The 26,531-nt window shown below is 45.3% G+C and overlaps 4 protein-coding genes across 6 annotated transcripts; 3 read left to right on the forward strand and 1 right to left on the reverse strand.

Annotated features, from left to right (window-relative positions):
• On the forward strand, positions 1 to 6,973 carry tbc1d13 (TBC1 domain family, member 13). The gene is made up of 12 exons (XM_020111773.2): positions 1 to 157; positions 1,595 to 1,668; positions 1,764 to 1,804; positions 2,393 to 2,454; positions 2,755 to 2,854; positions 3,005 to 3,087; positions 3,209 to 3,368; positions 3,539 to 3,749; positions 3,836 to 3,999; positions 4,120 to 4,280; positions 4,371 to 4,428; positions 4,665 to 6,973. The coding sequence occupies exons 1-12, from the start codon at positions 135 to 137 to the stop codon at positions 4,728 to 4,730; spliced, it is 1,203 nt and encodes a 400-aa protein (XP_019967332.1). The 5' UTR covers positions 1 to 134; the 3' UTR covers positions 4,731 to 6,973.
• A 653-nt stretch (positions 6,974 to 7,626) lies between these two features.
• thnsl2 (threonine synthase-like 2) lies at positions 7,627 to 17,014 on the forward strand. Its single transcript, XM_069513567.1, has 9 exons — positions 7,627 to 7,783; positions 8,721 to 8,948; positions 9,916 to 10,110; positions 10,726 to 10,878; positions 11,119 to 11,358; positions 15,676 to 15,824; positions 16,127 to 16,252; positions 16,359 to 16,513; positions 16,688 to 17,014. Exons 2-9 carry the CDS (start codon positions 8,726 to 8,728, stop codon positions 16,902 to 16,904), a joined length of 1,458 nt encoding a protein of 485 aa, XP_069369668.1. The 5' UTR covers positions 7,627 to 7,783; positions 8,721 to 8,725; the 3' UTR covers positions 16,905 to 17,014.
• Positions 11,908 to 14,995, reverse strand: LOC109646106 (uncharacterized). Of its 3 annotated transcripts, none has more exons than XM_069513569.1 (8): positions 14,931 to 14,995; positions 14,016 to 14,292; positions 13,681 to 13,858; positions 13,355 to 13,400; positions 13,154 to 13,245; positions 12,917 to 13,027; positions 12,378 to 12,588; positions 11,908 to 12,272 (listed from the first exon to the last, which is right to left on the reverse strand). In XM_069513569.1, the coding sequence occupies exons 1-8, from the start codon at positions 14,961 to 14,963 to the stop codon at positions 12,036 to 12,038; spliced, it is 1,185 nt and encodes a 394-aa protein (XP_069369670.1). In that variant the 5' UTR covers positions 14,964 to 14,995; the 3' UTR covers positions 11,908 to 12,035. The 3 variants fall into 3 exon arrangements, with proteins under 3 accessions (XP_069369670.1, XP_069369669.1, XP_019967375.1); XM_069513568.1 differs by having other exon boundaries at positions 12,378 to 12,654; XM_020111816.2 differs by having other exon boundaries at positions 12,378 to 12,654; positions 14,746 to 14,972.
• Positions 17,015 to 18,236: 1,222 nt separating the features above from the next.
• LOC109645738 (ATP-dependent RNA helicase DQX1-like) lies at positions 18,237 to 26,373 on the forward strand. The gene is made up of 12 exons (XM_069513565.1): positions 18,237 to 18,607; positions 19,525 to 19,890; positions 20,297 to 20,490; positions 21,507 to 21,960; positions 22,418 to 22,726; positions 22,897 to 22,996; positions 23,210 to 23,368; positions 23,803 to 23,994; positions 24,083 to 24,208; positions 24,537 to 24,727; positions 25,111 to 25,301; positions 25,556 to 26,373. Exons 2-12 carry the CDS (start codon positions 19,564 to 19,566, stop codon positions 25,749 to 25,751), a joined length of 2,439 nt encoding a protein of 812 aa, XP_069369666.1. The 5' UTR covers positions 18,237 to 18,607; positions 19,525 to 19,563; the 3' UTR covers positions 25,752 to 26,373.
• The last annotated feature ends 158 nt before the right edge of the window (positions 26,374 to 26,531 follow it).

Here is a 26,531-nt window from a genome sequence, read left to right on the forward strand (position 1 = left end):
GGACCCGGACTCTCCCGGTGTTGTGGTTATGACGGACCGGAAGTGACGGCAGCAGGACTGCCCTGTGACTTCCGGTGTCCAGTAATTCAGTTCTCCTGGAGACAGTCAGAGGAAAGTCCTCCGTGTGTCCAGACATGTCCACAGCCTACAGGAACAGGTGAGACTCGGTCAAACCTTCACTCAGGACACACGGTCTCTTAGCATCATGTGCTAATCATTCATGTAGCAGCTAGCATCCCACCACAACATTCATCTGGTGTTAGCTAGCACCAGCTAACCAAACACAAGCTAAGTTATGTTTCCAGACAAAGAGCCGCAGGAACGCGCTTCATACAGGATGTGGTTTAATTCAGCAGTTAATGTCGGAATCAACGCGTTTAACGAGCTAACTCATGTAGCATCTGTGTGCTGTAAGTGGCAGAGCTAGCTCCCTGTTAGCACATCAGCTGACACACTTCCTCCAGCCGCAGCTGGCTAACAGCTAAAGCTAACAGTTAGCCCCCAGGCTGTGGATTGTTTACACAGGTTAATTGTTCTCATGGTAAATTAGCTAATGAATAGTTGAACCTTTCACTGGTCATTAGAACACGTGTCTGTTACTGTGAATATAATTACCCAGAGTGCAGCTCTCTACAGTTAATTACTAATTAAAACGATCTAAAAGTGACGTGTTTATGATTCATCTCATTTCTAATGGATGATCTGAACACGCTGTCCTCCATGTGAACCCTCAGACAACAGGCTGCGACTGTTGTCATCGATGAATGAAGTTCAGTTGGCTGATAAAAGTCTGTCAGAAATGAAGACACTGTCTCTGATCCGGGGACTCTGTCTCTGATCCGGGGACTCTGTCTCTTATCCAGGGACACTCTGTCTCTGATCCGGGGACACTGTCTATGATCCGGACACTGTCTCTGATCCGGACACTCTGTCTCTGATCCGGGGACTCTGTCTCTTATCCAGGGACACACTGTCTCTGATCCGGGGACTCTGTCTCTGATCCGGGGACTCTGTCTCTTATCCAGGGACACTCTGTCTCTGATCCGGGGACACTGTCTATGATCCGGACACTGTCTCTGATCCGGGGACTCTGTCTCTGATCCGGGGACTCTGTCTCTGATCCGGGCCCTGCCATCTTGACTTTTTGAGTCAGTGCAGAAGTGTTGAGGGGCGGAGCCACAGTATGAAGGTACCACTGATACACGTCACATGACCGGTCACCTCCACTGGTCATGTGATGTAAACAGGAAGTAGATGGTCTCCTCTGCAGTCGGTTGCATAGTAACAGAACCTCCTCTGAAGGAGGAGCAGTGATGGTGAAGAGTCAGAGCAGGGACGAGGTGGAGCTGTTCCTGACAGGAAGTGTTAGCGACGCTTTGTCCTCACCGCTGGTAGTCGAGTCATGTGACTGATGAGAACGAATCAGAAGAGAACGTGGGCGTCACCGTTTACTAAAGTCTCAAAACCAGAGTTTTCAAACTGAAATGAGATCGGCAGCGTTTACTCTCTGATTCAGAGGCTGGAGAACGGAAGCGTATGTGATGTGGCCTCTGACGTTACTGTGGGTCTGACCTTGTGTTGATCCGTGTTTCAGAATACAGGAGTTCAAAGTCGCCTTGAGTGAAGAAAACATTAACCTGAAGACTCTGAGGGAGCTCTGCTTCAATGGTGACTTTCACATCTCTGTGTGTTTTGTGTTGGTAACATTCTTGTTGTGTGATATTTTATTCTGCTGTTTGACCCTCTTCTCTTATTCAACCCAGGAATCCCATTTGAAGGAGGAACACGAGCACTTTGCTGGAAGGTAAGTTCCTCTTCCTCTGTCTCATGTAGGTTCAATGAATTGAGCAACATGATTATTAACATGTACAAAGTGCAGATTCATTATTTGTCTCCAACAAGGGTTTATATTCTGCTTCGAAAATTAAAAATGACTAAATTTGACGTGTTCTACTGCACGTGTGCAACACAGGGAGGATTATGAACGTTTTGTTATTATGGAGATAATAAGAAACAATATAGAGACTCCATGCTGAAACATTTGAGTCTTAAAACGAATCCCTATCTTTCTCCAAAATGAACGAGAAAAGGTGAGAATCCTGAAGACAGAGTCTTTGGTTCATCACAAATTGTGTCCGTGGACTGTAAATAAAGATGGAGGACATGACGGCTCCCCAGAGTGAAGCCACAACATCTCATTTGCCCCCTGGTGGCTGGCTCCAGTGTAGGTCATAAAGTCTGCCTCCTCAGTGTTAGTTGCTGGGACATGGACTAAACAAAAAATATTAAAGATGGTTTCTGTCATTTCAGTTCGTTCTTACCTCACTGATGTTTGTTGGAGTGTTTCTGATGAGTTTGGTTTGAATCAGTTATTTGATGACACTCTTTTCAGATCCTTCTTAATTACCTTCCCCTCGATCAGACGTTATGGGAGTCGTTCCTCAAGAAGCAGAGGTTGGTGCAACGTGTTCACCTTCGATCACACACTGCTGTGTTTTCATTTGAAGGAATCATTTGATGTCACTAGGCTAAACCTAAATCAGCTGCTATCAACATGAGGGCATTAGGTAATGTTGTTAGCTGATTAGAACTTCAGCTGGGACTCACCCAACCTGCTGCTGTTTATTATGGTTTTCTATCAAGTTGTCATGTCTGAAATGACACAGCTGCAAACCTCTGAGAAACTAAAATCAGAACATTTCTGCATGAAATCTAACTGATCGATCGAATGTCTTCGTCCCGTGTTTCTCTCAGGGACGTCTACTCCCAGTTCTTAAAGGAAATGATCATCCAGCCTGGTATTGCCAAAGCAAACATGGGCCTTTCCAGAGAGGATGTGACCATGGAGGATCATGTGAGTGAAGTCTGCTGTGTCCTAAACAAATTCAAACTATGAATAAATAGGATAACTAATAAATCAACAGATCACGTGACCCCTTGCTTCAAGGTGAAACATGACTGGAGCAGAAACTGATTCTCTGTTTGTGCCATTTAATTTTTTCAGCCTCTAAATCCAAACCCTGACAGCAGGTGGAACAACTACTTCAAAGATAATGAGATTCTGCTCCAGATCGACAAGGATGTCAGGTAAACTCCTCCTTTACTGGTTTCTTCTTTCCACAGCCTCATCATCCGTCCTGTACGTAAGAAAAGTCATTCTCCCCACCTGTTGTTTAGATGGTTAAAAAAAGTTGGTGTTTGTTTCTAGGCGTCTGTACCCAGACATGGCGTTTTTCCAACGTCCCACCGACTACCCCTGCCAACTCATCCTGGATCCTCAGAACGATTATGAGACGCTGCGCCGACGAGTTGAACAAACCACCCTGAAAGCTCAAACTGTGAACCGCAACCGCAGCGGAGTCACCAATGTAAGTGTGTGTGTGTTCAGTGCTCATGGATTTAAGGATCGTTAAAACGCTCAAAACATTGAAGTCTTTTCACGTTTGACCTCGTCACCGGACGTTAACTTCTGAGAATCATGGATTTCTCTCTGTGGAGAATTGTTCCACTTTCAAAGAGTCTGAATGTGTTCTCTCAGGTCAGCTCTCCTGGAAAGTCGTTGAACCTGTATCCGTCTAACGAGTACGAGGTGCTGCCCAATGGGAGTGAAGCACACTGGGAGGTGGTGGAGCGGATCCTCTTCATCTACGCCAAACTCAACCCCGGGATCGCCTACGTGCAAGGCATGAACGAGATCGTCGGCCCAATTTACTACACCTTTGCCACGGATCCAAACAGTCAGTGGAAAGGTTGGTTATGTTTGAACGTCCGAGATGTTTCTCCCTCCGCAAATAATCCTTATCAATCAGTGACTCGTGTCTGCTTCGTTATTCAGAGCACGCCGAGGCGGACACGTTCTTCTGCTTCACCAACCTGATGTCGGAGAACAGAGACAACTTCATCAAGAGCCTGGACGACTCGCAGTGCGGCATCACCTACAAAATGGAGAGTGTGTACTCCATGCTCAAAGACAAAGACCTGGAGCTCTATCTCAAACTGGTGAGGTCACATCTCAGGAGATGAAGAGAAATCTCTGCTGTGGTTCTTTTTCAACAGCTGGAGTCAAAAACCTGACTTTGCTCTTTGTCCTCGTGCCTTTGTGTTTTTCTGCCCACACAGGAAGAGCAGAACATCAAACCTCAGTATTTCACCTTCCGCTGGCTGACCCTGTTGTTGTCTCAGGAGTTCCTCCTGCCAGACGTCATCCGCATCTGGGACACCCTGTTTTCTGACGAGGGCCGATTCCACTTCCTCATCCTGGTCTGCTGCGCTATGCTCATGTGAGCTTCTCGGATTCTTGTTCTGTGTCTGGTTCAGATCTGCTGCCTCCGACTCTTCATCTCAATCGTGTTGATTTTATCTGTTCACAGACTCATCAGAGACAATTTACTGGCAGGAGACTTCACAGTCAATATGAGATTACTGCAGGTAAGACTTTTGTTATCACACAACTTGAAGGGCATTTAGTGAGTGAACACTAAGAAGTGTTTTTAACTGATCTACAGTTCAGCTTCACTCTTGCTGGAGCTGATTGTGACAGTCGACTCTTTCACACCTTGTTTGTTTCAGACCTTCAGACTTCTCAGTTTAGTCTGAAGCTAAATATCAGCTTCATATTCACACAGGCAGATTTTTTTGTCTCTCCTCCTCTGTGTTGCCGTCAGGATTACCCCATCTCAGACGTCCACATCGTCTTGACGAAGGCCAAAGATCTGCAGGAGAACTCCTAACCTGTTCCCTCTGGTCCTCCTGCCTCCTCTCAGCTGTGGTAGGTGGGAGCTCGAGCATTAAAACTTGATCAGTGACGACAGATGCTCCCTGCTTCTTGACTCGATGTGTGGTGAGCAGGGGCCGCTGTGAAAACCTGGAGGACACGTTGAAATGAAACTATTGCTTCCTCAAAAGGAGGAGGAGATGCCACTTTCTTCTTGATGCATTATGGGAAAAGGTTGCCTTGGTACGCGGTGGTCGTCCTCTCGCAGCCTCCTCTCCCACAGAACGGTGTCGAGATCTGACGATGGTGTTTGCGCTGAACATCTGAGGGAGAGGAAGCAGCGTTGAACCTGCATCACTGATGTTGGAACTGAAGCCACGACCAGAATCCTGCTGCGATCACGCTTTCTGTCTGACTGAGCGTTTTACTCAACAGTGCATGTTTGTTTATTTCATTTTCAAGAGCGGAACCTTTTTAATGTACGAAACATGTTTGCCTTATCAGTTCACCAATGTGAAACAGGAAGCGTGGTTCCTGGCTAAATATGAGTAAATATGAAGTGAAGGGTCTGTGGCATAAGCAACCGTCTGAAAATCATTATTGTCTGAGTGTTATGTCTCTAAAATCAGTGACTGTGTGTAAAGATGGACGACGCTGATGCTCAGTTATCTGTGTACTAGTGGAGAAGAGTCAGAGGCCACAGTTCCAGGGCACATGAAGTATTTCTCATATGTAGAATTTTTCTAATCATTTTTGTAAACAGAGGTGAGATGGGGCATTAGAAGCTCTTTTTCCTTTCTGACTTTTCTGCTCCGGAAGATCGACTCCTCTGAATATTTACACACTGTTGAAACGTCGTCTGTAATTCTGAGGGTTCAGTGTGTGGAAGCTGTGACATCACAAACGTGTCAGTACAGTGGTTTCAAAATGTTTTAATAAGCTGCTCAAAAACACATTTATCTGTGAGAGTGTGTGCTCTTTCAATTTAACTCTAATTTCTGCAAACTACATTTCAATGAGACACAACGGGCTCATTTCAAGTTGAAGATTTTAATTAATGTCATGACTGTAAAATGTCTTTGTGCTCTAACGGTCAGAATCATGTTCCTCAGACTGTCCATCGCTGCAGCTCCTCTTTTCAGTCTCTGTCTCAAACTCTTGGTTTTAGCTCCTGTCTCTTTAACACCCCCCCCTCCTGCTCTGATTGGTCAGCTGGTTCTCTCTGTTGTGATTGGTCAACCGCTTCATGCTCGTGTAGGAACGAAGGTTTAAACGACACACAGCCACGCGTCCAGTTTCTGTTGAACTCTGCGTGTGGATCCGTCGTTGCTCAGGAGCGGATGGACGCATTTGAAGGAGCCTTCGATACGAGACAGTCCGGTCGCAGCGCTGTGACGTCATCTTCGGACGCAGCGTCTGGAGGACACGACTCCTGATGTGAGACACGGCTGTTGTGTAGAAACGCATCGAGACTCCTCCCGTGTTGTGTTCAGGTTCATCATGTTTGCTTTACTCGTCCGTCAGATGTGTCCAGAATTTAACCGATCTCAAGCTCAGAATGTCCGGGAGCAACACCGTGGCCTCAGGACGACGCAGTGTTGGAGTCACTGAAAGAAATCTGAGGATCGGTGATGATTTGATTCTGTCCTTTTATAAGATGATGAATTCAGAAGATCGGTCTCTGTGTTAACATGAGGAACGTGCAGCATCTTTTTAAGTTAAACTTTAAGTTTCACAAATAAGCATTTACTTAAGAACTTTATCTTTTCTTTTTCTTGCTTGTTCTAAAATCTTCACTCTTCACATTACGACTTTGTTCTTGTTTTATTGTATGAGACAGATTCCTCAGCAGGACCCTGACACTGACCGCAGGTTGACCCTGGTTCCATGACCACAACCTTTCAGGTTTATTTTCATCCAAACACTGATGAAGTCCAGAATCTTCACTTTAAAATGACAAACAAACGTTTTACGATGAAAACAGACATTTTTGCTTTTGAACATATTTTTAATTTAATCTTGTTCTTGATTGTTGAGTTGAATATTATCTAAGTGTTTTTAATTAACATTAATCCTCACGTTCCTCTTTTCGATGTGTATTTATTTCTCTGCTGACGCTGTGTGAGGGTTACGATATTCTGTCTTCTGCTATTTGCATGGTTCCAGTTTTGTAAACACATTTTGTAATGTCTCCGGTGTTAAGACTTGTATATATGTTTTTACATGTCTGCATTAAAATGAACGATGATATAAATCAAACTTTTCTGAATGTGAAACATGTTGAACTCGACCTCGCTGCACTTTGACAATTAATCAATCAGGTTTTGTGCTTATCAGGCTAAATTCAGAGTTTGAAGATTTTATTAATGTTTATATTTAGTTCTCATGATTTTAATGTTTATATTTAGTTGTGATGATTTTAATAATGTTTATATTTAGTTGTGATGATTTTAATAATGTTTATATTTAGTTGTGATGATTTTATTAATGTTTATATTTAGTTGTGATGATTTTAATAATGTTTATATTTAGTTGTGATGATTTTAATAATGTTTATATTTAGTTGACATGATTTTAATGTTTATATTTAGTTGTGATGATTTTAATAATGTTTATATTTAGTTGTGATGATTTTAATAATGTTTATATTTAGTTGTCATGATTTTATTAATGTTTATATTTAGTTGTGATGATTTTAATAATGTTTATATTTAGTTGTCATGATTTTATTAATGTTTATATTTAGTTGTGATGATTTTAATAATGTTTATATTTAGTTGTGATGATTTTAATAATGTTTCTATTCACTTGTCATGATATTTATATTCATATTAGCATTTTGCTCTTTAGCTGCGTGCGACTTAACGTCGATAACGGCGCGTTCACGACGACGCTGACGTCATCTGACTGACCAGTCCGAGTCAGTTCCGGACTGAGAAGATCACAGACGATCACAGACGATCACAGACCGAACTGAGGAGCGGAAACCTCCGAGCAGCAGCTTCGGTTCTTGTTGGTTCTTCTACCGGATCAACTCGTGACGGTCCAACTGATCAGCTGATCAACCAGGTTCTCACACACACACACACACTCACACACACACTCACACACACACTCACACACTCACACACAGACACGTGTCTCATGTTCTCTATAATCTCAACAGATTCTTTAACAACTTTTCATAAACATGAGCTGAAGCTTCACAGCTGTTTTCTGTTTATATATTATTTATATATATGTTAATATATAGATATGTATATATAGATATTTATATAGAGATATTTATATATAGATATGTATATATAGATATTTATATATAGATATGTATATATAGATATTTATATAATAACTGTATTTGTATAGCACTTATCTAAACAATGATATATAAGGTGATGAAAATTTTACAGTGAACCTTCAAACGATCTGTTAGTAATGGTTTTTATTATAAGTAGTATTACTGTTAGTAGTAGTAGGAGGAGGAGGAGGAGGAGGACTAGTATTACTTCTACCACTACAAATAGTAATATAAAACATTTATAACAATAACGATGAAGTGGATCTATCATATGTTATAGATTAAAATATATATAAAAACATTACTGTTATTATGACTTATCTTCATCATTATTATTATTATCATTAGTAATCGTAATAGCATGATTATACTGTTAGCATTATGTATTTCAGTGTATATTGTACTTGCTCTTGTGTAGTTGACTATATTTGTATATGATGTAGTAATATATCACTTCATCTGATTCCTCTCTGTGTCTTTGCTCCGTCTCTGTTCAAACATGAAGCTGGAGTCAGGAGTCATGTGCTCATAAGCTGTGAGCTCTGATTGGTTAATAGGTGCTCGTCAGTCAATCCAGGGACCGTCCACCAATCACACACGAGCATCTGTGTCACCACTGTGAAATAAATGGTTAATCAAGTGTTCCTGAATATCACTAGTGAATATAAACCAGGACTCATGGTTGTAATAACACACGTCCACTCTCAGGTACTATGCAGTACTGCAGTACTCGCGGTGGCGTCCATGGATGGGACTTCAGGGACGTGCTGCTTTCAGGTTACGCTCCAGACGGTGGGATGTTCATGCCGGAGAGCGTCCCAGTGCTGAGCCCGGACACCGTGAGAGGCTGGAGGGGACGGTCCTACCCCGAGCTGGTGGTGGAGGTCGCCTCACTGTTCATCCCCAACCAGCTGATCCCTCGACTCGACCTGGAGGGTGAGAGATGTTCACCATCATCATCATCATCATCATCATCATCATCACTGTCATCATCACTGTCATCATCACTGTCATCATCATCATCATCACTGTCATCATCACTGTCATCATCACTGTCATCATCATCACTGTCATCATCACTGTCATCACTGTCACCATCATCATCATCACTGTCATCATCATCATCATCATCACTGTCATCATCACTGTCATCATCATCATCACTGTCATCATCACTGTCATCATCATCACTGTCATCATCACTGTCATCACTGTCACCATCATCATCATCACTGTCATCATCATCATCATCATCACTGTCATCATCACTGTCATCATCATCATCATCATCATCACTGTCACCATCATCACATTCTCTCTCTCTTCTCTCTCTTCCCTCTCTCTTCTCTCTCTCTCCCCTCCATCTCTTCTCTCTCTCTTCCCTCTCTCTTCTCCCTCTCTTCCCTCCCCTCCATCTCTTCCCTTCTCCATCTCTTCTCTCTCTCTTCCCTCTCCTCTCTTCCCTCTCTTCTCCCTCTCTTCTCCCTCTCTTCCCTCTCTCTCCTCTCTCTCTTCTCTCTCTCTCCTCTCTCTCTTCTCTCTCTCTCCTCTCTCTCTTCTCCCTCTCTTCCCTCCCCTCCATCTCTTCCCTCTCTTCTCTTCTCCATCTCTTCTCTCTCTCTTCCCTCTCCTCTCTTCCCTCTCTTCTCCCTCTCTTCTCTCTCTCTTCCCTCTCTTCTCTTCTCCCTCTCTCTCCTCTCTCTCTTCCCTCTCTTCTCCCTCTCTTCCCTCTCATCCCTCTCTTCTCCCTCTCTTCCCTCTCTTCTCCCTCTCTTCCCTCCCCTCCCCTCCATCTCTTCCCTCTCTTCTCTTCTCCCTCTCTTCTCCCTCTCTCTCCTCTCTCTCTTCCCTCTCTTCTCCCTCTCTTCTCCCTCTCTTCCCTCTCATCCCTCTCTCCTCTCAGTCCTGGTCACTGAAGCTCTGTCTGGTTTCTCGCTGCCTGAGGTCGTCAGAGTCGCTCGTCTGAAGGACGGACTCTCGGTCCTGGAGCTCTTCCATGGAGAGACGTTGGCCTTTAAGGACCTGGCTATGACCTGCACGGTGCGTTTCCTCCAGTACTTCCTGCAGAAAGAGAATCGCAGAGCGACTGTTGTCGTGGGTAAGAAAACTGCACCTGTGACGTCACGTGATAAAACTGAGGTCCATGTTTAAATAGTAAAAACAATCAATGGGGTTTATGGTCAATACTGCAACCAGCCACCAGGGGGCGCTCCAGAGAATTTGGCTTCACTTTAGGGAGCCGTCATGTCTCTTTACAATCGTTGCTTCTTCTTGACTGTTAAGTAACCAAATATTCACTTGGTGGCCAAAAGTAAGCGGACAGCTGTGTCCACGTGCTCAAACAGGAAGTGAAGGGTGTGGAGATGGAGTTTGACCCGTTTATCAACACGAGTCGTCAGCACAGATATGACGAGAGAGATTTAGATCTCAGAACAACTTTCCTCCGGAAGACGACCACAGCAGAGAAACTTTTCTTCCAGCTGCTGACGTGTTCTCAACAAATAGTTTTGTAGAAACATGCGGCTTCTATTCTTGTAATTTTATCTTCAACATATGTAGAAACTATTTGAGTGAGAGCTTCATAAATATATATGAATAAATATATATACGTATAAATATATATATAAAATGTCTTCAGACTTCATACGAAGTAAAACCATCATAGGTAATAAACGTGAATCTGAATCCGTCTGTTTGTGACGTCCCTCTCCAGGAACCTCCGGGGACACGGGCGGCTCGGCCATCCACAGCGCTAAAGGTCTGTCAGGTCTGGACGTGGTGGTGGTTTATCCTCAGGGACGCATCACCCCCGTCCAAGAGAAACACATGATCACCTGCCTGGAGGACAACGTCCACGTGTTTGCAGGTAAACTGAAGGAATCCAAAATAAAAACGGGGCTGTGTTAATAAAACCTTTTATTCCTGTGACGTATTTTTTCGACTAAGATCTCTGGACGACCAGTGGCGGAAGGTTTTCACGTTTCTGTCCGTCCCCTTTGAGACAAGTCACTGACCTCACAGGAAAAATCACAGAAACTGAACTTGGTGGAGACAAAGGAAGGGAACAGGAAGTGGATTCTAGTCTTTCACTGTCTCGTCTCTGCAGCCAGCGGCAGCTCTGATGACATCGACCAGCCTTTGCGGCGTCTGTTTGCCGATCAGGAGCTTGTCAAGTCTCACGGGCTCATGAGCCTCAACTCGGTGAACTGGTCGAGAGTCATGATCCAGCTCGCCCACTTCATCTACGCCTACCTGGAGCTGAGCGGAGCGGAGCAGAGCGAGGCCGGCGCTGCTCTGCCCGAGCTGGAGGTGGTGGTGCCCACAGGTGGAGCCGGAAACATCGCCGGTGAGTTGAACACACACAGAATGTCTGACTCTCAGTACTGCAGGTTTAGGGTTCGATGCCGACATGTCTCCACCAGCGCTCAGATGGACTGCTCACAGTGACAGTGAACCTGAGGAGAACCCTGATGGCAGCGTCGTCTGACTCAACGACAACCAATATCTGACACAGGGAGTTTTTTCTCTCTGTCGTCAGAGCTGCTAAAAAAAAATACAACCAAATATATTGAACTTGAATTAAACACAGATACTGAGACGTCTGTGAAAAGACATCGGCAAACAACTGATCAGTCGGACTCTAATTATAATAACGCTGTGCTTCTGCAGCTAACGTCTCCGTTCACAAACCAGTTATTTCATGGGTTCAAATCTAGTGTTGAATCTCAGGGTCTGTTTAAAAGGAACATTTTAATATTCTTACTTCTAACAAAAGCTCCACCTGCTGCAGGAAAATGATTCAAATCACAAAAACCAGAGTAGAATCTTTGACTGATCAATTAGCTCATAGAAAACCTTCTTCTCACATTTGACATTACTGTAAATAAAACCAGCCTTTAAATCAAAATTCATTTATTTACATTTTTACAAATGAAACGGTCACAAACAAAAAACCTCCAGTTTCAAGTTCTGGACATTTAAAAGGACAGTTAGTGTTTTTTTAAAGCGGTGATTTTTTCTACTTTAAGTATCCGTCGGTACATCTGAGTCTTCTGCTTCCTGTCCTGATTCGAGGACGGCGTGCACGTAGTGGACGACGGCACAGTAGATGTCTGCACCGAAACACAGCGAAGGAGCAGTGGGATTGAAAAATTGATGAAGTCTTTCTAGTTCGTCGATGTCGAGGGGAGATTCCACCTCAGGAACATACTCTGCAGTTTTGTTCATATCTGTAAATTCCACATCTGGAAAATGGGCCGCCTGAATAAAAATAAAAACACGTTAGAAACAGACGTTAGCGTCTTTATTTCCTAAAAAGTTTAAGTAAATGAAAAAAAGACTTTGTTTGTAGAATATTTCTTTTACTTTGACGTCGTCCGCAGCAGTGACAGAGTTCGGACTGTCCCCTGCTTCCTGCAGCTGCTGGTCGGTGAGGTTCTCTTCTGTGTGGAGTAAACGATCATTCCATTCCTCTGTGAAAGCGTCCAGGTCTTTCTGAATTCGGGACAAAAAGACAAACAGAGCACAGAAAAGGTGCGTAGAGTTCTCTGGGTCGAGCAGGTCGTCCTCCTCGAGGCTGTGGAGCAAATCGTAATAATTACTGGACACGCCGTTCCACACGTCACGCCACACGCCGTCTATCCTGAAAGACAAAAAACTAAACATTAGAAGAAGCATCTGTAAAACCTCCAGAAAGTATTCTGCGCTCTAACTTCCTCTCTGTGACTTTACATTCTGACAGCTGAGTGGAGCTTTAACCCTCTGAGAACAGACGCCCCCTGCTGGCAGCCTGTAACCGCCCCAAGATTGTTTTTGAACCAGTACTTTTACCATTTATTGTAGTTTTTGACTCACGGAACCTTTTAGCTGAGGTTGTACAGATTTTAAAGACAAACTGTTGTTACCTTTCGTTTTGATCTCTCCTCCCTGACGTGAAGCTTCCTCTGCCACGACCAGCGACTTGATACATGAGTCTGGCGATGTCTGTATTTTCCACACTTTTTTCTCCTCGGACTCTTGATGGTGAAACAACAGACTCAGTTTCACAAATGACCAGTAAATGTGGAATCCAACACCGGACTCTTCATATTTCCTACTGATCCCATGTTCACATGGAAACTGCACACACAGGAAACAGTTACCTGGATGGAAGACCGTGTCTGTCAACAGCCTCCAGGAAAACCTTCAGAGCCGTCGAGGGCTTGTTGTTATTGGCGGCTTGTAGGTACAGGATCTGAGTGTGTTTACAGAGATTTAACAAGTCGTTACCTCAGAAACACAAAGTCTAAAAAACCTGCTGATGAATGAAATACTCATTCAACGTGACACAGACGGTCTCTGACCTTTCTTGAAAATCCATCGATTCCACCGAACAATATGATTCCATACCTGCAAAATACAATTCATTAAGGAAACGTGAATGACTTGTCTGAGGAGGAGACTCTAAACAGTTTCTAACATCAGTGACGCTAACATCCTGCAAACATGTCACATGACCACTGGTCATGTGATGTAAACAGGAAGTAGGTGGTCTCTGCAGTTGGTTGCTTAGCAACAGAAACTCCTCTGAAGGAGGAGCAGTGATGGAGAAAAGTTTGCGTTGGTCCGGAGTAAAACCTCTTCGAGCTCTGAGCACAGGAACCTTTCAGCTGATGTGGCGTCAGCTCACCTCTTCAACTTGTGGCTGGTGTTGACGTGAACGAGTGAGAGTGGAGCTGGATCACACCCGAGCTCCGTTGGTCTCTCACATGTTCCCGGGTTTCGAACACGATGCAGCGACTCACACACTCGGCTCATCTGAACTCTGTGACCTAAAGCCTTCAGACGTTCCTTCATCATCTTTTGTCCTGTGGCAAGATAACGAGGAGAAGACTGTGAAACCCTTTCTCACAATTAATGATAGAAACTATTCAAAACTACTAAAATGTTCATTGATGAATCAGTCTTCTAATCGTGACGCAGCCTGGGTGAAAACAAATGAGCTTCACAGAAAATCTCACAAACCCAGATTTGGTGAATCTGCCTTGATCGCAGAGACCAAACTGTCCAGCTCGTCATCGGTGATTTTGCTGCAGCTCTCCTTTATCGTGAGGCCCCACTGCTGCATCCTGCGACGCACCGTCTGGTTGGATATGCCGAGCATTTTGGATATACAGGGGACGGAGAGCTCCATTTCAATCAAGTCCTCCAGGTGGTCCCTGGAGACGACCAGCTTTGGACGCCCCGACACTTTCCTCCCGTCCACGATGATGGTGAACGACTTGAGACGACTCCCACCTGCCTGAGTCAAAGAGTGTTTGTCACCGAATCTTCTCAGCTTCAGCAAATATGAGAATAAACCTCTGAGCTGTGAAACGACGGGATCCAACTTCAAGAGGAAAATTAAACGTCGTAATGAACCGAATCAATCTTTAAATAAGTGTTTCATTCTTCACATACATGAACCTTTATTAACACATTCACATGTTCATCAGAGAACAGGAGAGTCTCCATCCTGTTTAAAAGAATCATTATATTCCACTGCTCTTTGTTTACACTTCTCACTTCCTGAACCAATATGGCGGCGACGTTGACGTACGATCAACCGGCGCGATGACGTAAAGAAGCGTCGACTGAGGCTGAGCGAGCAGCTACACGTTGTGACGACACGAGTTACTACAATAATACTGCAGAGTACTGCTGAGTACTGCAGAGTACTGCTGAGTACTGCAGTAACTCCTGCACGCTCTCTGACCTGATGCCCAGGGGACGTTAGGGGGCGCTCCACAGGAACAACATGGAGGAGACGCGGGTCCGCTCACTACACCTGGACGATATTTAAATTACCCATGATTCACTACCTGCGACCCTTCGCTGTAGGATGACGTCACGCCTGAATCCACTGAAACGCGCTGCACGTCACTCGATCTGAAAACAAACCTGAGTCTCTGCAGGAGCCTCCACTTCCTCCATGTTGGTCAGACACTTCCGGGTCCCGCAGCGATCCTCTCCCCCATTGGACACTGTGACCTCCTCTGATTGGACGATCAGAGACACGCGCGCTGATTGGCTCAGGCGTGAACACAGGGTCAACCCTCCAGCTGCGGTTTTTATTTCTCTGTCTTTTTAATCTTCATCTCATCTTCATCTAATCTTCATCTAATCTTCATCTAATCTTCATCTCATCCTCATCTCATCTTCATCTTCATCTCATCTTCATCTCATCCTCATCTAATCTTCATCTCATCTTCATCTAATCCTCATCTCATCTTCATCTCATCCTCATCTCATCTTCATCTAATCTTCATCATTCGTCATTTGATCTTATTATTAACACTAATAACCATAACTTTTAACAAGGCTCAAAGACAAGAAGCAGATAATAACGAAGAAGTATAAAACACACGTCATGGTCAAACAAAACCTTTAATTCTTCATTTTCATCACGTGTTTCAATGGGTTCATGGAAATACAGGTCATTATATTATTATTATCATTTCTCTTATTTTCCCTTTTCTTTTTTTATATCTGTGAACAAAACACGTTTTCTTTAAAAGCACAAAATATTTCTAGAGCTGCAGAACTTTATTTTTGTCTCTTTAACTAGAGACGTATTATGTTTCTCTCAGTGTGAAGTGAACTGATAATAAACTGTCTCTTCTTCTTCTCTCTGTCTGCGTCTCAGCCGGATTCATTGTCAAGCGAATGGGAGTACCCCTGAAGCTGGTTGCCATGGTGAATTCTAATGACGTTGTTCACAGGGCCGTAACAGCGGGCGACTTTTCCATGGCAGCTAATGTCACACAAACACTGGCCCCCGCCATAGACATCCAGGTACTGAAGTTCCACAGTTCAACACACTGGACGACTACAACTGTGACGATCGCTGAGACTTTTCAAGTGAACAAAATAATAATTCAGCTTTTTGTGAAATAAACTCAGATGTTCAGCTTCCTCTCGTTCTCATGTCTGTGTGAGATGAGCTGAACATATGAATCTAAAGCTCAAAAACTAACTTTGTGTTTAATCTGTGCACAAATTTTAAGTTGAATTAAAATGGCAGCTCCAGTGGTTCTCTTGTATCTTGCATCATGTCTCTGGATCTGCTCTGTCTGACGTAGTTTTTTCTTCTGTAGGATCCGTACAACATGGAGCGGGTGTTTTGGCTTCTGTTGGACAGAGACGGAGCCTCGGTGAAGAACATGATGGAAGAATTTCAGAATACTCATAAATACTCTCTTCCTGAAAACCATCGCAAGCTGGTATCGATCCTTCAACATTTCCTGCTCCAAACGTACAGCGTGGTTTTGTGTCTTCACCTCCGACCATCCTCACACTGTCCTGTTCTGTCCACCTGGTTATTTCCAGCTGTCGCAGGTTTTATCGACTGGAACAGTGACTGATGACGGGATCCTGGAGACCATGAGGAGATGTTGGGATGAGAACCAGTACGTCCTGTGTCCTCACTCCGCTGTGGCTGTTTGGCATCACTACCACTGTCCCCCTGTCCCTGGAATCAACAGGTCAGACCCACATACACACAAAATGAGCTCAAGATGAGCTTTGAGCTAAATGCTAATGTAGCATGTCAACGTGCGCACAGCTTTCACCATGGTAACCGTCTTAGTTTAGCCAATCATAGACCTGTCCTCTTCTTCTCTCCAGTCCTAGACGTCATTCTCAATCTTTTATTGCAGGTGTTACATCGCGACAGCGTCTCCAGCCAAGTTCCAGGCCGCGGTGCAGCGGGCCGGCCTGACCTTTGACCTACCTGAGGCGGTGCAGGCGTTGGACGGGTTACCAACTCGGTTTCAGATCCTGGAGCGGAGTCCGGACTGGTGCAGAGACTGGGAGGAGACACTGAGGGAGAAGATCCAGTCTGTGAGCTGCTCCAGTAAAAACAGAAGGATGTGAAGAATGTGATGATAGCGTAGATTTACTGCAGGAACACGAGTCTGTGGCTGAGCTCAGGTGCTTCTCATCTATGTTCCTTCTTATCTGGATCCAGTAAAAGATGATCAAGGCCTGTTGTTGTCTCTTTGTTGGACTTTGGTTTGATGAGTTCTCACAACTTCACACACATTAGTTCAGTTACATCATGAACCACAAACCGCTCAGCATCGTCCTCCCACGACTTTATTACCAGTGTAAATGTTGCTCAAGCTTCTTACGACAGGTGAGCACAGTGAAGGACATGTGGACACTGATAATCATTGACTTCTGACTGAGACATAATTAACCACAAGGTTAACATGAAACTGTCTGTGTCCCGTGTCACTGGATATTACCCATGATCCTCTGCTTCCTCAACCACCAAGCTGTTCAGAGTTCTTCATGTTTTAAAGTTTCTGCTGAACATTGGAGATAAACTCTGGTTGTTAAGAACTGATCTCAGTTCAGCTTCACTCTTCCACTGGAGCTGATGGAGACTCTCAGTCACTTGTTCTCTCAGGAGATGAACCCACTCAGCAGAGTGAGAGAACAGACGCTCAGGGAGCGAAGGAGGAAACGTTCTCCACCTTCACACATCAGACTCACTTTGATCAAGCTGCTGGTTTAAAGGTGCAGTGCGTAGTATTTAGTGACATCTAGTGGTGAAGTGTCATGTTGCAGCTGAACACCCCTCCCCCTCTCCTTCCAAACATGAAGAAGAACCTGTGGAAGCTTCAGTCGTCATAAAAACTCAAAAGGTTTTAGTTTGTTCAGTCTGGACTAATGTTAAAAACATGGCGGCCTCCATAGAGAGGGTCCCCTCCATGTAAATATAAAGTATTTAAATTTAAAGGACCTTTTCTGGGGTAAAGAAAACTACAATTCATATAACTTAGATGAAACAAACTCCTGAAAACATCATGAGGATTATTCTACATTAGGTTTCTGCCGATAGATCCTCTCACCTGAATCTGACTCACTGGAGCTTTAAGGTAGAAAAGTTTCATCATGTTGATTTAAAGTTCAAAACAAATCGATTCATCCATAGGCGTTGGCTGTGAGGGCGGAGCCAAGCACGTGAGCAACAGGAACGACTTCATTAATTAGATGCGTCACAGAGTTTATAATAATTCAAAATATAATAACTATAATGTTGAGCCTTTAATTTAAATTAACTGTAGTTTGAAGTGTGAAGGAGATAATGTGACCCCTCGTGATTATATTGTATATTAAACATGGAGGTTTATAGTCAATACTGCAGTCAGCCACCAGGGGTCAGTAGAGACGATCGGGCTTTTTTCTGAGGGTCCCTGAATGTAACACGAGCTTTGACAGCTCGGTAACAAACATGGCGGCTGTCCGCTGAAGCTGCGTCTCTGCTCCGTCAGCAGCCAGGAGGAACCGGGAGGAACCGGGAGGAACCGGGAGGAACCGGGAAGAACCGGGAGGAACCGGGAGGAACCGAGAGGAACCGGGAGGAACCGGGAAGAACCGGGAGGAACCGAGAGGAACCGGGAGGAACCGGGAAGAACCGGGAGGACTCAGCCTTGTTTTCCGGTGTCCGGTGTGTGGGGGCGGAACCCGGAGCCCGGAGGAGCGAGCGGACACAACAGCTGCAGCAGGGCCGAGGGAGGAGCGTGTGTTCCGGGTTAGATTGTTCACCTGTCCGCGGACATGTCTCCCAGGTGAGGCTCGTTCACATACTGTGCGTGTGTGTCCACCATGTTTGTGTGCGTGTCGTTGTCGTGTGTGTGTGTGTGTGTGTGTTTTTTTCTTTGTCCACCATGTTTAAGTGTGTGTTGTTTTCATGTGTGAGTGTGTGTGTTTGTGTGACGTCATCGGTTTAAATATCAGAGCAAAAGAAATGAAGACATGGGACATGAAGACATGAGACATGAAGACAAAGGTTTTTCATCTAAAGGACAAACAGTTTGTTTGTATTGTCCTCATCATCCTGTGTCTCCGCCCGTGTGTCTCTAACTATCAGAGGACAAATCTAGTTGATCATTTAATCAGTGTTAGTGTCAAATGTCTCCAGAACCTCTGTCCTCACACCGTCCATCACTGCTGCTCCTCTTTCAGCCTCTGTCTCTAACTCTGTCTCTTTAAGGACCTGGTGTGTGACTGCAGGTTGTCCCCGTCCTCTCATCTCTCTTCCTCTCCTCTCCTCCTCTCTCCTCTCCTCTGTGTTCACCTCTAACATCACCTCCTCTCCTCTCTTCCTCTCCTCTCTTCCTCTCCTCTCCTCTCATCTCTTTTTCTCTTCCTCTCCTCTCCTCTCATCTCTTTTTCTCTTCCTCTCCTCTCCTCTGTGTTCACCTCTAACATCACCTCCCCTCCTCTCCTCTCCTCTCCTCCTCTCCTCCTCTCCTCTCTCCTCTCCTCTGTGTTTACCTCTAACATCACCTCCTCTCCTCCTCTCCTCTCCTCTCCTCCTCTCCTCCTCTCCTCTCCTCCTCTCCTCCTCTCCTCCTCTCCTCCTCTCCTCTCCTCCTCTCCTCCTCTCCTCTCCTCTCCTCCTCTCCTCTCCTCCTCTCCTCCTCTCCTCCTCTCCTCTCTCCTCTCCTCTGTGTTCACCTCTAACATCACCTCCTCTCTGCAGATAATCTGTGGCCCCTCTCTCCTTCACCGTCTCCTGAAGATGTCGTCTCCTCCAGTGAAGCCCTCGACCACGTCCTCCTCCTCGGGGTCCAAGCTCTCGATGGCCCTGGACTCCCTCTCCGTGTCTTCGCTCCTCTCCGGGGATTTGGACGATGACGTGGACGGAGGAGGAGGAGAGGACGAGGGTCTCGGGGACCTGGAGGTGAACCCGTACGACAGTTTGCCCTTTTCGTCACGTTACTACTCGCTGCTGGAGGAGCGGCAGCAGTTACCTGCGTGGAGGCTGAGGAGGAGTCTGCTGGAGCATCTGGAGAGTCACCACATGGTGCTGCTCAGTGCGCCGAGCGGCAGCGGGAAGAGCACACAGGTAACCACCAGATCACAAGGTCGAGTCCACGATCACATGTTATAGAAGTTCAGTCACGTTTCTCCACAATAGAAAGTTCTGTTACCTTCCACAGTCCAGACGTTTTTATTACCTCGGCGTTACGTCACTTGATTTATTATCTTGTTGTGGTTTTTATTTTGTTCATGAGAATCCAGAGACGTTCTTTCTTCTCCAGCAGCGAAGTGTCAGATTGATCCGGTTCTTCGCTGCTGGAAACGAAGAACTGGTTTATATGAGACACTGGGTCTGAACCCGTCCATGAGCTTTATTTCTATTTGAAGGATTTTAATAATAATTGATTCATCTGAATTAGTTTTGTGCTTCATCGAACCTGAGAGCCTGTGGTCACTAATGTCCTCAGTGATCTTTAACGTCCTCGCTGCAGGTGCCTCAGTGGTGTGTGGAGTACGCGCTGTCATACGAGTTCTCCCAGGGCCTGGTGTGTTGCTCGCAGCCGTACTCGGCGGCGGCGGTGAGTCTCGCTCTTCGTGTGGCGGATGAGATGGACCTCAGCCTGGGTCTGGAGGTGGGCTACAGGGTGTCTCATGACGACAGCTGCACACCCGACACCCTGCTCAGGTAACTGAGCTCTTCCAGATTCTGTTCTGTTGAAGTGTCGATTCTCAGAGTAACGTGATGACATCACTCTTGCTGGATGAATTCAGACTTGAGCATCCGTGTGGTGGGAGGTGCCCGGGGCGGCGTGTTATATTTCATGGTTAGCACAAGACCCGCTTGTTGTCACACGGTGTCACGCCTCAGAGAGATTGATTTCTACTGTGGTTTAATTCAGAGTCGTCTTCAACTGGTGGTAAAACACAATACAAGCATTCATGACCAGTGAATGGATTATTTATTCACCACAAATATTATTTCAAACTAAATATGTAAAGAAAAATGATTTCAGGGTTTAACTCACTGTAACGCCACAACTTCTTCATCTTACAAACTTAACACAGCGTGTTAATGAGTGAGTTTTAGATTTAAACTAATCCAGAAAACCTCCACGTCTCTGTTAAACAAACAGAAAATATCAAATCCATATTTATTTTTCTCTGAAACTAAACTGCACAGAAAAATGTCCTCACCTCTTAAAAATGCACCAACAACAGTTCACTTGTTATTTATGAACAACTTTTCTTGGAGCAACCTGAAGTATTTCTGTAGAGTTTTAGTTTAAAACAAAAGCTCAGTGTTCAAACGGAGAAAACCATGAACGGAGTCTTTATCTGATCTGTGTCATGTGAACTCATCTCCTCCGGGTCCCAGTTTCATAATGATGATGTTGCAACGTCTTTCTCTCACATGGAGTCAAACGAGAGGATCAATGACGATTATTGATGATTTACCGTTTTCATTAGAAGTAACCGCTCAGTAAATTAGTATCATACATGTGTTTACATCGCTTCATTAAACACTGGTATCAGATCAGTATCAGCTGAGACACAAAGACCAGGTTTTAACATCAGGACTGAAAACGTGTCAGAGTTCAGGTTTTGTCCCTGAGAGTGATTTTATGTTGACAGAGCTTCAGGCTGTTGATGTTTTTATGGTTTAAAAATCTTTAATTTGTTTGAATGGTTTTGATTCTTCAGGTTTGTCAGTGACACGCTCCTGTTGGAGGAAATGATGTCAGACCCTCTGCTGCATCAGTACGGTGTCGTGGTGTTGGACGAGCTCCAGGAGCGAACCGTGTCCACAGACGTGCTGCTCGGCCTGCTGTGTGACGTCTGCCGCCAGAGGCCCGACAACTTCCGGGTGGTTCTCCTCACTCACCCGATGCTGGCGCCTCGCCTCTCTGGCTTCCTGGGAGCCTCCGTCCCTCACCTCTCTCTGGACAGTCTGCTCGCTGATGCTGCGACCGGAGAGGAGGAGAAGGAGGGTGGTGGAGGCGCAGCGGAGAAGATTGAGACGACGAACGGCGTGGAGACGTTGTACAGAGAACTGTCCTCCGGGAAGGAGCCTTTAGCTGCCGCCTGTCACACCGTGTTAGATCTTCACAGAAGAGGAGAGAAAGGAGATGTGATGGTGTTTCTGGCGAGTTCTCAGGTACAAGATAAAAACATATATAAATCAAACCGCACAGATGAAGTCTGTCTCATTTAACCTGTGAAGGAGGCGTGGTGTTGACAAAGGGTGTTGAATTTCATGACAGGCCTCAGGTTCACGTGTCCTGGTTTCACTCCACAAACAAAACAAAGGTGGAGAAACTTCAGCCGAGAGAAATTTGGTTGAACCAGTTTTCTGTGGAAAATAAAAACCGCTCTGTAGATTAAACCTGAGAATGATGATTCATCGAGAGAGAAGAAGAAACTCCACCGTGTCCGTGAGGCTGCAGCAGCGATGTCTCCAACTCGTCTCCACTTGTGCAAAGACAACTGATTTATTTAGTTTGGTCCATGTCCCATCTGCCAACATGGAGGAGGCTTATGACCTCACATTTGAGTCTTTATTCAGGGTTAAAACACGGACTCTGGTCTCTTTCTTTCTTCTTTGGTCTGTGCAGGAAATTGAAGAGTGCGCCGCCCTGCTGGAGAAGGAGTGCGTTGCTCTGAGTCCTCAGCTCGGTCCTCTCAGGATCCTCCCACTCCACGCCGGACTGGGTGGACTGACACAGAGGGTCTACGAATCCGACCCTGAATCCTCCACGCTCAAAAACAACGACAGCTCCGAGGGCGTGGACGGCGGCTCGGCGCTGGGAGCAGGAGGTCCGGGCGTCAAGAGGAAGGTTATCATCACCGACACGTTATCGGAGGCATCCTTCTCTCTGCCGGCCATTCGCTACGTCATAGACACCGGCCTTCAACTGAAAACTGTGAGCTTATGATTCTGACTTTAGTTTATTGTCTTTATTTGGTCATTATGAGCTGGAACCAGATCAATACAGAAAATGATGAAGTTCTGAGACGGACGCTGATTTGATTGAAGTGACGATGAAAAGAGCGTTTCAGGTTATCGTTGTCTCTCCTTCGTTTCCTGCCTCAGGTTTACAACCCACAAATAAGAGCAAACTCACAGGTTCTGAGGATGATCAGCAAACACCAGGCGGACATGAGAGCTCAGAGAGTCAACAGTCACCTTCCAGGTGGGTCAAAGGTCGTTGAAGATTCACCACAGCTGTTTTAATGCTACGTGCAAGATTTTAAAATGTTTGACTTTGGCGACACTCGGAGGGAGAATCATGAATTACACTGGAGCTTTGACCGACCAGATATTTTCCTTTCGGATATTGTTAATACTTAAAACGTAGAGTGTTTTTCTTTATGGTGACTGGTCACTGTTGTCTCCTCCTCCTCAGGGCTTTGTCTCCGTCTGTACCCTCAGTCTCTGTACGATGACGGGATGGCGGCGGCTCACTGTCCGGGGGTGCTGGACGAAAACCTCAGCCACCTCGTGCTCCTGCTCAAGAGACTCGATATTGCCGACATGGGACAGTGCAAGTTCCTGGACAGACCAGGTACAAACCGGATTTAAAGGGGTTTGAGAGAGTTCGAGGTTTTAAAGTGGAGCAGACGTTAAATATAATGGAACAAGCAGCAGCTTGTTAGCTTAGCCCAAATATGGTCAACAGCTGGAAACAACAAGTTCTTTTGAAACGTATGAAAAATCCACCATGAACCCACGACACGTTTGAAATGTAATTTATGTGTATGGGGTCAGATAGTTTCAGATCATGAAGACCTCTAATCTATCCAGATGAGACCAAAATATCTCGGCTGTGGCGGCTGCCATCTTGTTGTGAAGAGAACTCCCTAAAATGACAGAAACCATTTTGAGAAGACAGCAGTCAGCCACAAGAAGCTTTGGCTTCACTTTAGGAACCGTCATGTCGTCCATCTTTATTTACAGTGCATGATTTTGATTACTGTGAATGTTGAACCCCCCCCTCAGCCCCTGAGGCTCTCATGCAGGCCCTGGAGGACCTGGACTACCTGGCAGCGTTGGACGATGATGGTAACCTGTCGGAAGTTGGCATCATAATGTCGGAGCTGCCACTGGAACCATCGCTAGCGAAAGCTCTGATCGCTGCCTGCGAGTACGACTGCGTTGATGAGCTGCTCACGATAGCCGCCATGCTCACAGGTAACACTCGTCTTTAAAACAAAGTGGGAAATGAAGCCTCTGTTGCTTGTGATTATATTTATAGGACGTGATCTGTCTCTGGTCTTAGCGCCATCGTGTTTCCTGACGGTTGAATCCAGCAGAGAGGAAGCTGCCGTCACACACTGGAGATCTCTGATGCACACAGAGGGAGATCACATGACGCTCATCAACATCTACCAAGCCTTCACTGAGCGTACGTAACTTCATCACACACCAGATGTTTTCACACAACACCATCAGTGTTGTTGTTTACAGCTCATCCACGCCGGCGTCGGCCCTTATCACCAAAAGCTCTGGAATCGTCTTCGTCTTCTACGTGTCCTCTTCTTCATCCTGAGAGATTTGTGTTCTTCAGTTTCACGTCCATCACGTGTTAGAAACCTCAGAGACACGCCCACTCACTGAGAAGGTTCCAGATGTTCTCCTGCTGTCTTCTCACAGGATGATTGTTGACGGTGTCGACTTTAAATCATAAAATAATAAGTGAGTCATTGAGTGAATTTCGGTCTTTGTCTGGTCAGATAATCGGGACGAGTCGTGGTGCAACACAAACTTCCTCAGTCACGCCTCCTTGCGACTGGCGGCGGTAATCAGGGCGGAGCTGCTGGAGGTGATGCAGCGAATCGAGCTTCCTGTTTCTCCTCCTGCCTTCGGGTGTCAGGACAACTGCACGAATATCAAGCGAGCTCTCATCTCAGGATTCTTCCTCAAAGTAAACAACCGGTTTTCTCAGAATTGTTCTTTAATGTCTGTGATGTGGATGTGGAGCTGCTGGGCACAGTCGACTCTTCTGTCGAGGTCAGTGGCTCCTGAGTCACTCACAGTTCCATAGCTTCATGTTTTTACTCCTGGGCTACAGCGTTGTTAGCATCTTAGCATGCTTACATTAGCAAATATATTATAGTGTTTTTCCTCTGTGGTCACTGTGACTGGTTTTCACCACACAAATACAATATTCAGCATTTGTACCAAAATAAGTTAAAGGTGAAACAGATTTAGTTGTATGCTGTGTGCTACCATTAGCAGTTGTAGCTATCTCGTAACGAATGAAGTGTCTGTGAAGTCGTCTGATGACGTTTCTCTTTTCCTGCTCAGCTGGCTCACGACGTGGACGGATCAGGAAACTACCTCCTGCTCTCGCACCGCCACGTCGCTCACCTGCATCCGTTCTCTTCCTACCGGTGTCGCCAGCCCTGCCCTGACCCCCCCGACTGGGTCCTCTACCACGAATTCACCATTTCACGTGACAACTGCATCCGCATCGCTTCCGAGGTCCATCCCCAGATGTGAGTGGAACTGTGAGATGCGTTATGGTTTAGACGTGTAATGTCCTGCTGCTCGCCACAGCTTAAGCTGAGCTAGGCTATCGCATCCTGCCTCCAGGGGGCTCCTGGGAGCACTTGAGACGGTTAAACTGGGCTGTTAAAGTAAAAGCCTTTGCACCCAAGACATGTTTCTTAATGCAAATCCTTTAAATGTTTTATTATTGTCTGTAGAAGTTCTTAACCTCAGATAAAAACAACCTGACTCTCCTCCGCAGGCTCGTGGAGCTGACGCCTCAGTATTACCTGGGCAACCTGCCGTCGAGCGACGGTAAAGAGCTGCTGACGGAGCTGAGGCAGCGTCTGCAGGGGTACGAGCAGGACGGAGGCTCGGTCGAGCACGGCAGGACTCACAGAGACGCTGCTGGGGCGGTAGACGATGAGTCCGGCACCGACCTCTGTGTCGTCCAATGAGACGGAGAACGCGTCACTTTATTGTCCCATCTGAGATTTTGAGATTTGATCATTTTGATGATTTCAAATGAAGTTTTTCTGAAAACACTAATGTACAGAAATGTGTTAATATATCTTCTTCACAGTGACTCTGGGAATTATCAACCTGTTTGTCTTCATTGTACATTTGAATGTTATTTTAAATATTTTTTTAATTTAACGAGGGATTCAAAGCTTGTTCTCACTGTTTCGTTAAGTCGACACTAAAGTCACAAAGAAATATGTTTGAATCAAAGACAACAAAAACTGGAAATAATGAAGGGAGGTTTAATAATTTGTCATTTTGTATTTAAAGTATTCAGACTGAAACATGTTATCCTGCGACCTTTGACCTTTGACCTTTACAGATGCCGTTGGCAGCAGTGGACCATCAGACGTTTCTCACTGTGATGAAACTGTAGCCGTGACACACACAGCTTCTATTTTCAGCTTTTTGATAAACTTTTTAAAAGTTAGTTTCTTCCTGCGTTGGTTCTTTTTCTCTGACTTTGTCAACAGCGAATAATCTTTGTAAAGTGAGTTTTTTAACGGGACGCAGAATGAGCTTTAAATAAAAGAGATTTTTTTCATGTTTGGAAAAAAACCGCTCAATGATTTTTCATTTCACTGATGAATAATAATTCTGTGTTGTATTTGAGGCCACGTACAGGTTTATTTCTCAGTACTCCTGAAACAGGGATTTTTTTTAAAGGCCCATTTGTCCGAGATCCGAGAAGTTTGAATCACATCCCAGACAAATCA

This window comes from Paralichthys olivaceus, chromosome 18, assembly GCF_024713975.1.
Source record: "Paralichthys olivaceus isolate ysfri-2021 chromosome 18, ASM2471397v2, whole genome shotgun sequence".
NCBI lineage: Eukaryota > Metazoa > Chordata > Actinopteri > Pleuronectiformes > Paralichthyidae > Paralichthys > Paralichthys olivaceus.

Excerpts from the sequence above, each read along its gene's own strand:
- LOC109646106 (XM_069513568.1), bottom strand. The coding sequence starts at position 14,963 with ATGGAGGAAGTGGAGGCTCCTGCAGAGACTCAG. Across the intron at positions 14,293-14,930 it reads AGGCTCCTGCAGAGACTCAG|GCAGGTGGGAGTCGTCTCAA; the intron begins GTTTGTTTTCAG and ends TCTTTGACTCAG. Across the intron at positions 12,655-12,916 it reads AGGAGAGATCAAAACGAAAG|GATAGACGGCGTGTGGCGTG; the intron begins GTAACAACAGTT and ends TTTGTCTTTCAG.
- tbc1d13 (XM_020111773.2), top strand. The coding sequence starts at position 135 with ATGTCCACAGCCTACAGGAACAG. Across the intron at positions 2,455-2,754 it reads TCGTTCCTCAAGAAGCAGAG|GGACGTCTACTCCCAGTTCT; the intron begins GTTGGTGCAACG and ends TGTTTCTCTCAG. Across the intron at positions 4,000-4,119 it reads TGGAGCTCTATCTCAAACTG|GAAGAGCAGAACATCAAACC; the intron begins GTGAGGTCACAT and ends CTGCCCACACAG.
- thnsl2 (XM_069513567.1), top strand. The coding sequence starts at position 8,726 with ATGCAGTACTGCAGTACTCGCGGTGGCGTCCATGGATGGGACTTCAGG. Across the intron at positions 10,879-11,118 it reads CAACGTCCACGTGTTTGCAG|CCAGCGGCAGCTCTGATGAC; the intron begins GTAAACTGAAGG and ends TCGTCTCTGCAG. Across the intron at positions 15,825-16,126 it reads CCCCCGCCATAGACATCCAG|GATCCGTACAACATGGAGCG; the intron begins GTACTGAAGTTC and ends TTTCTTCTGTAG.
- LOC109645738 (XM_069513565.1), top strand. The coding sequence starts at position 19,564 with ATGTCGTCTCCTCCAGTGAAGCCCTCGACCACGTCCTCCTCCTCGGGG. Across the intron at positions 22,727-22,896 it reads CCGGCCTTCAACTGAAAACT|GTTTACAACCCACAAATAAG; the intron begins GTGAGCTTATGA and ends TTCCTGCCTCAG. Across the intron at positions 23,369-23,802 it reads CAAGTTCCTGGACAGACCAG|CCCCTGAGGCTCTCATGCAG; the intron begins GTACAAACCGGA and ends CCCCCCCCTCAG.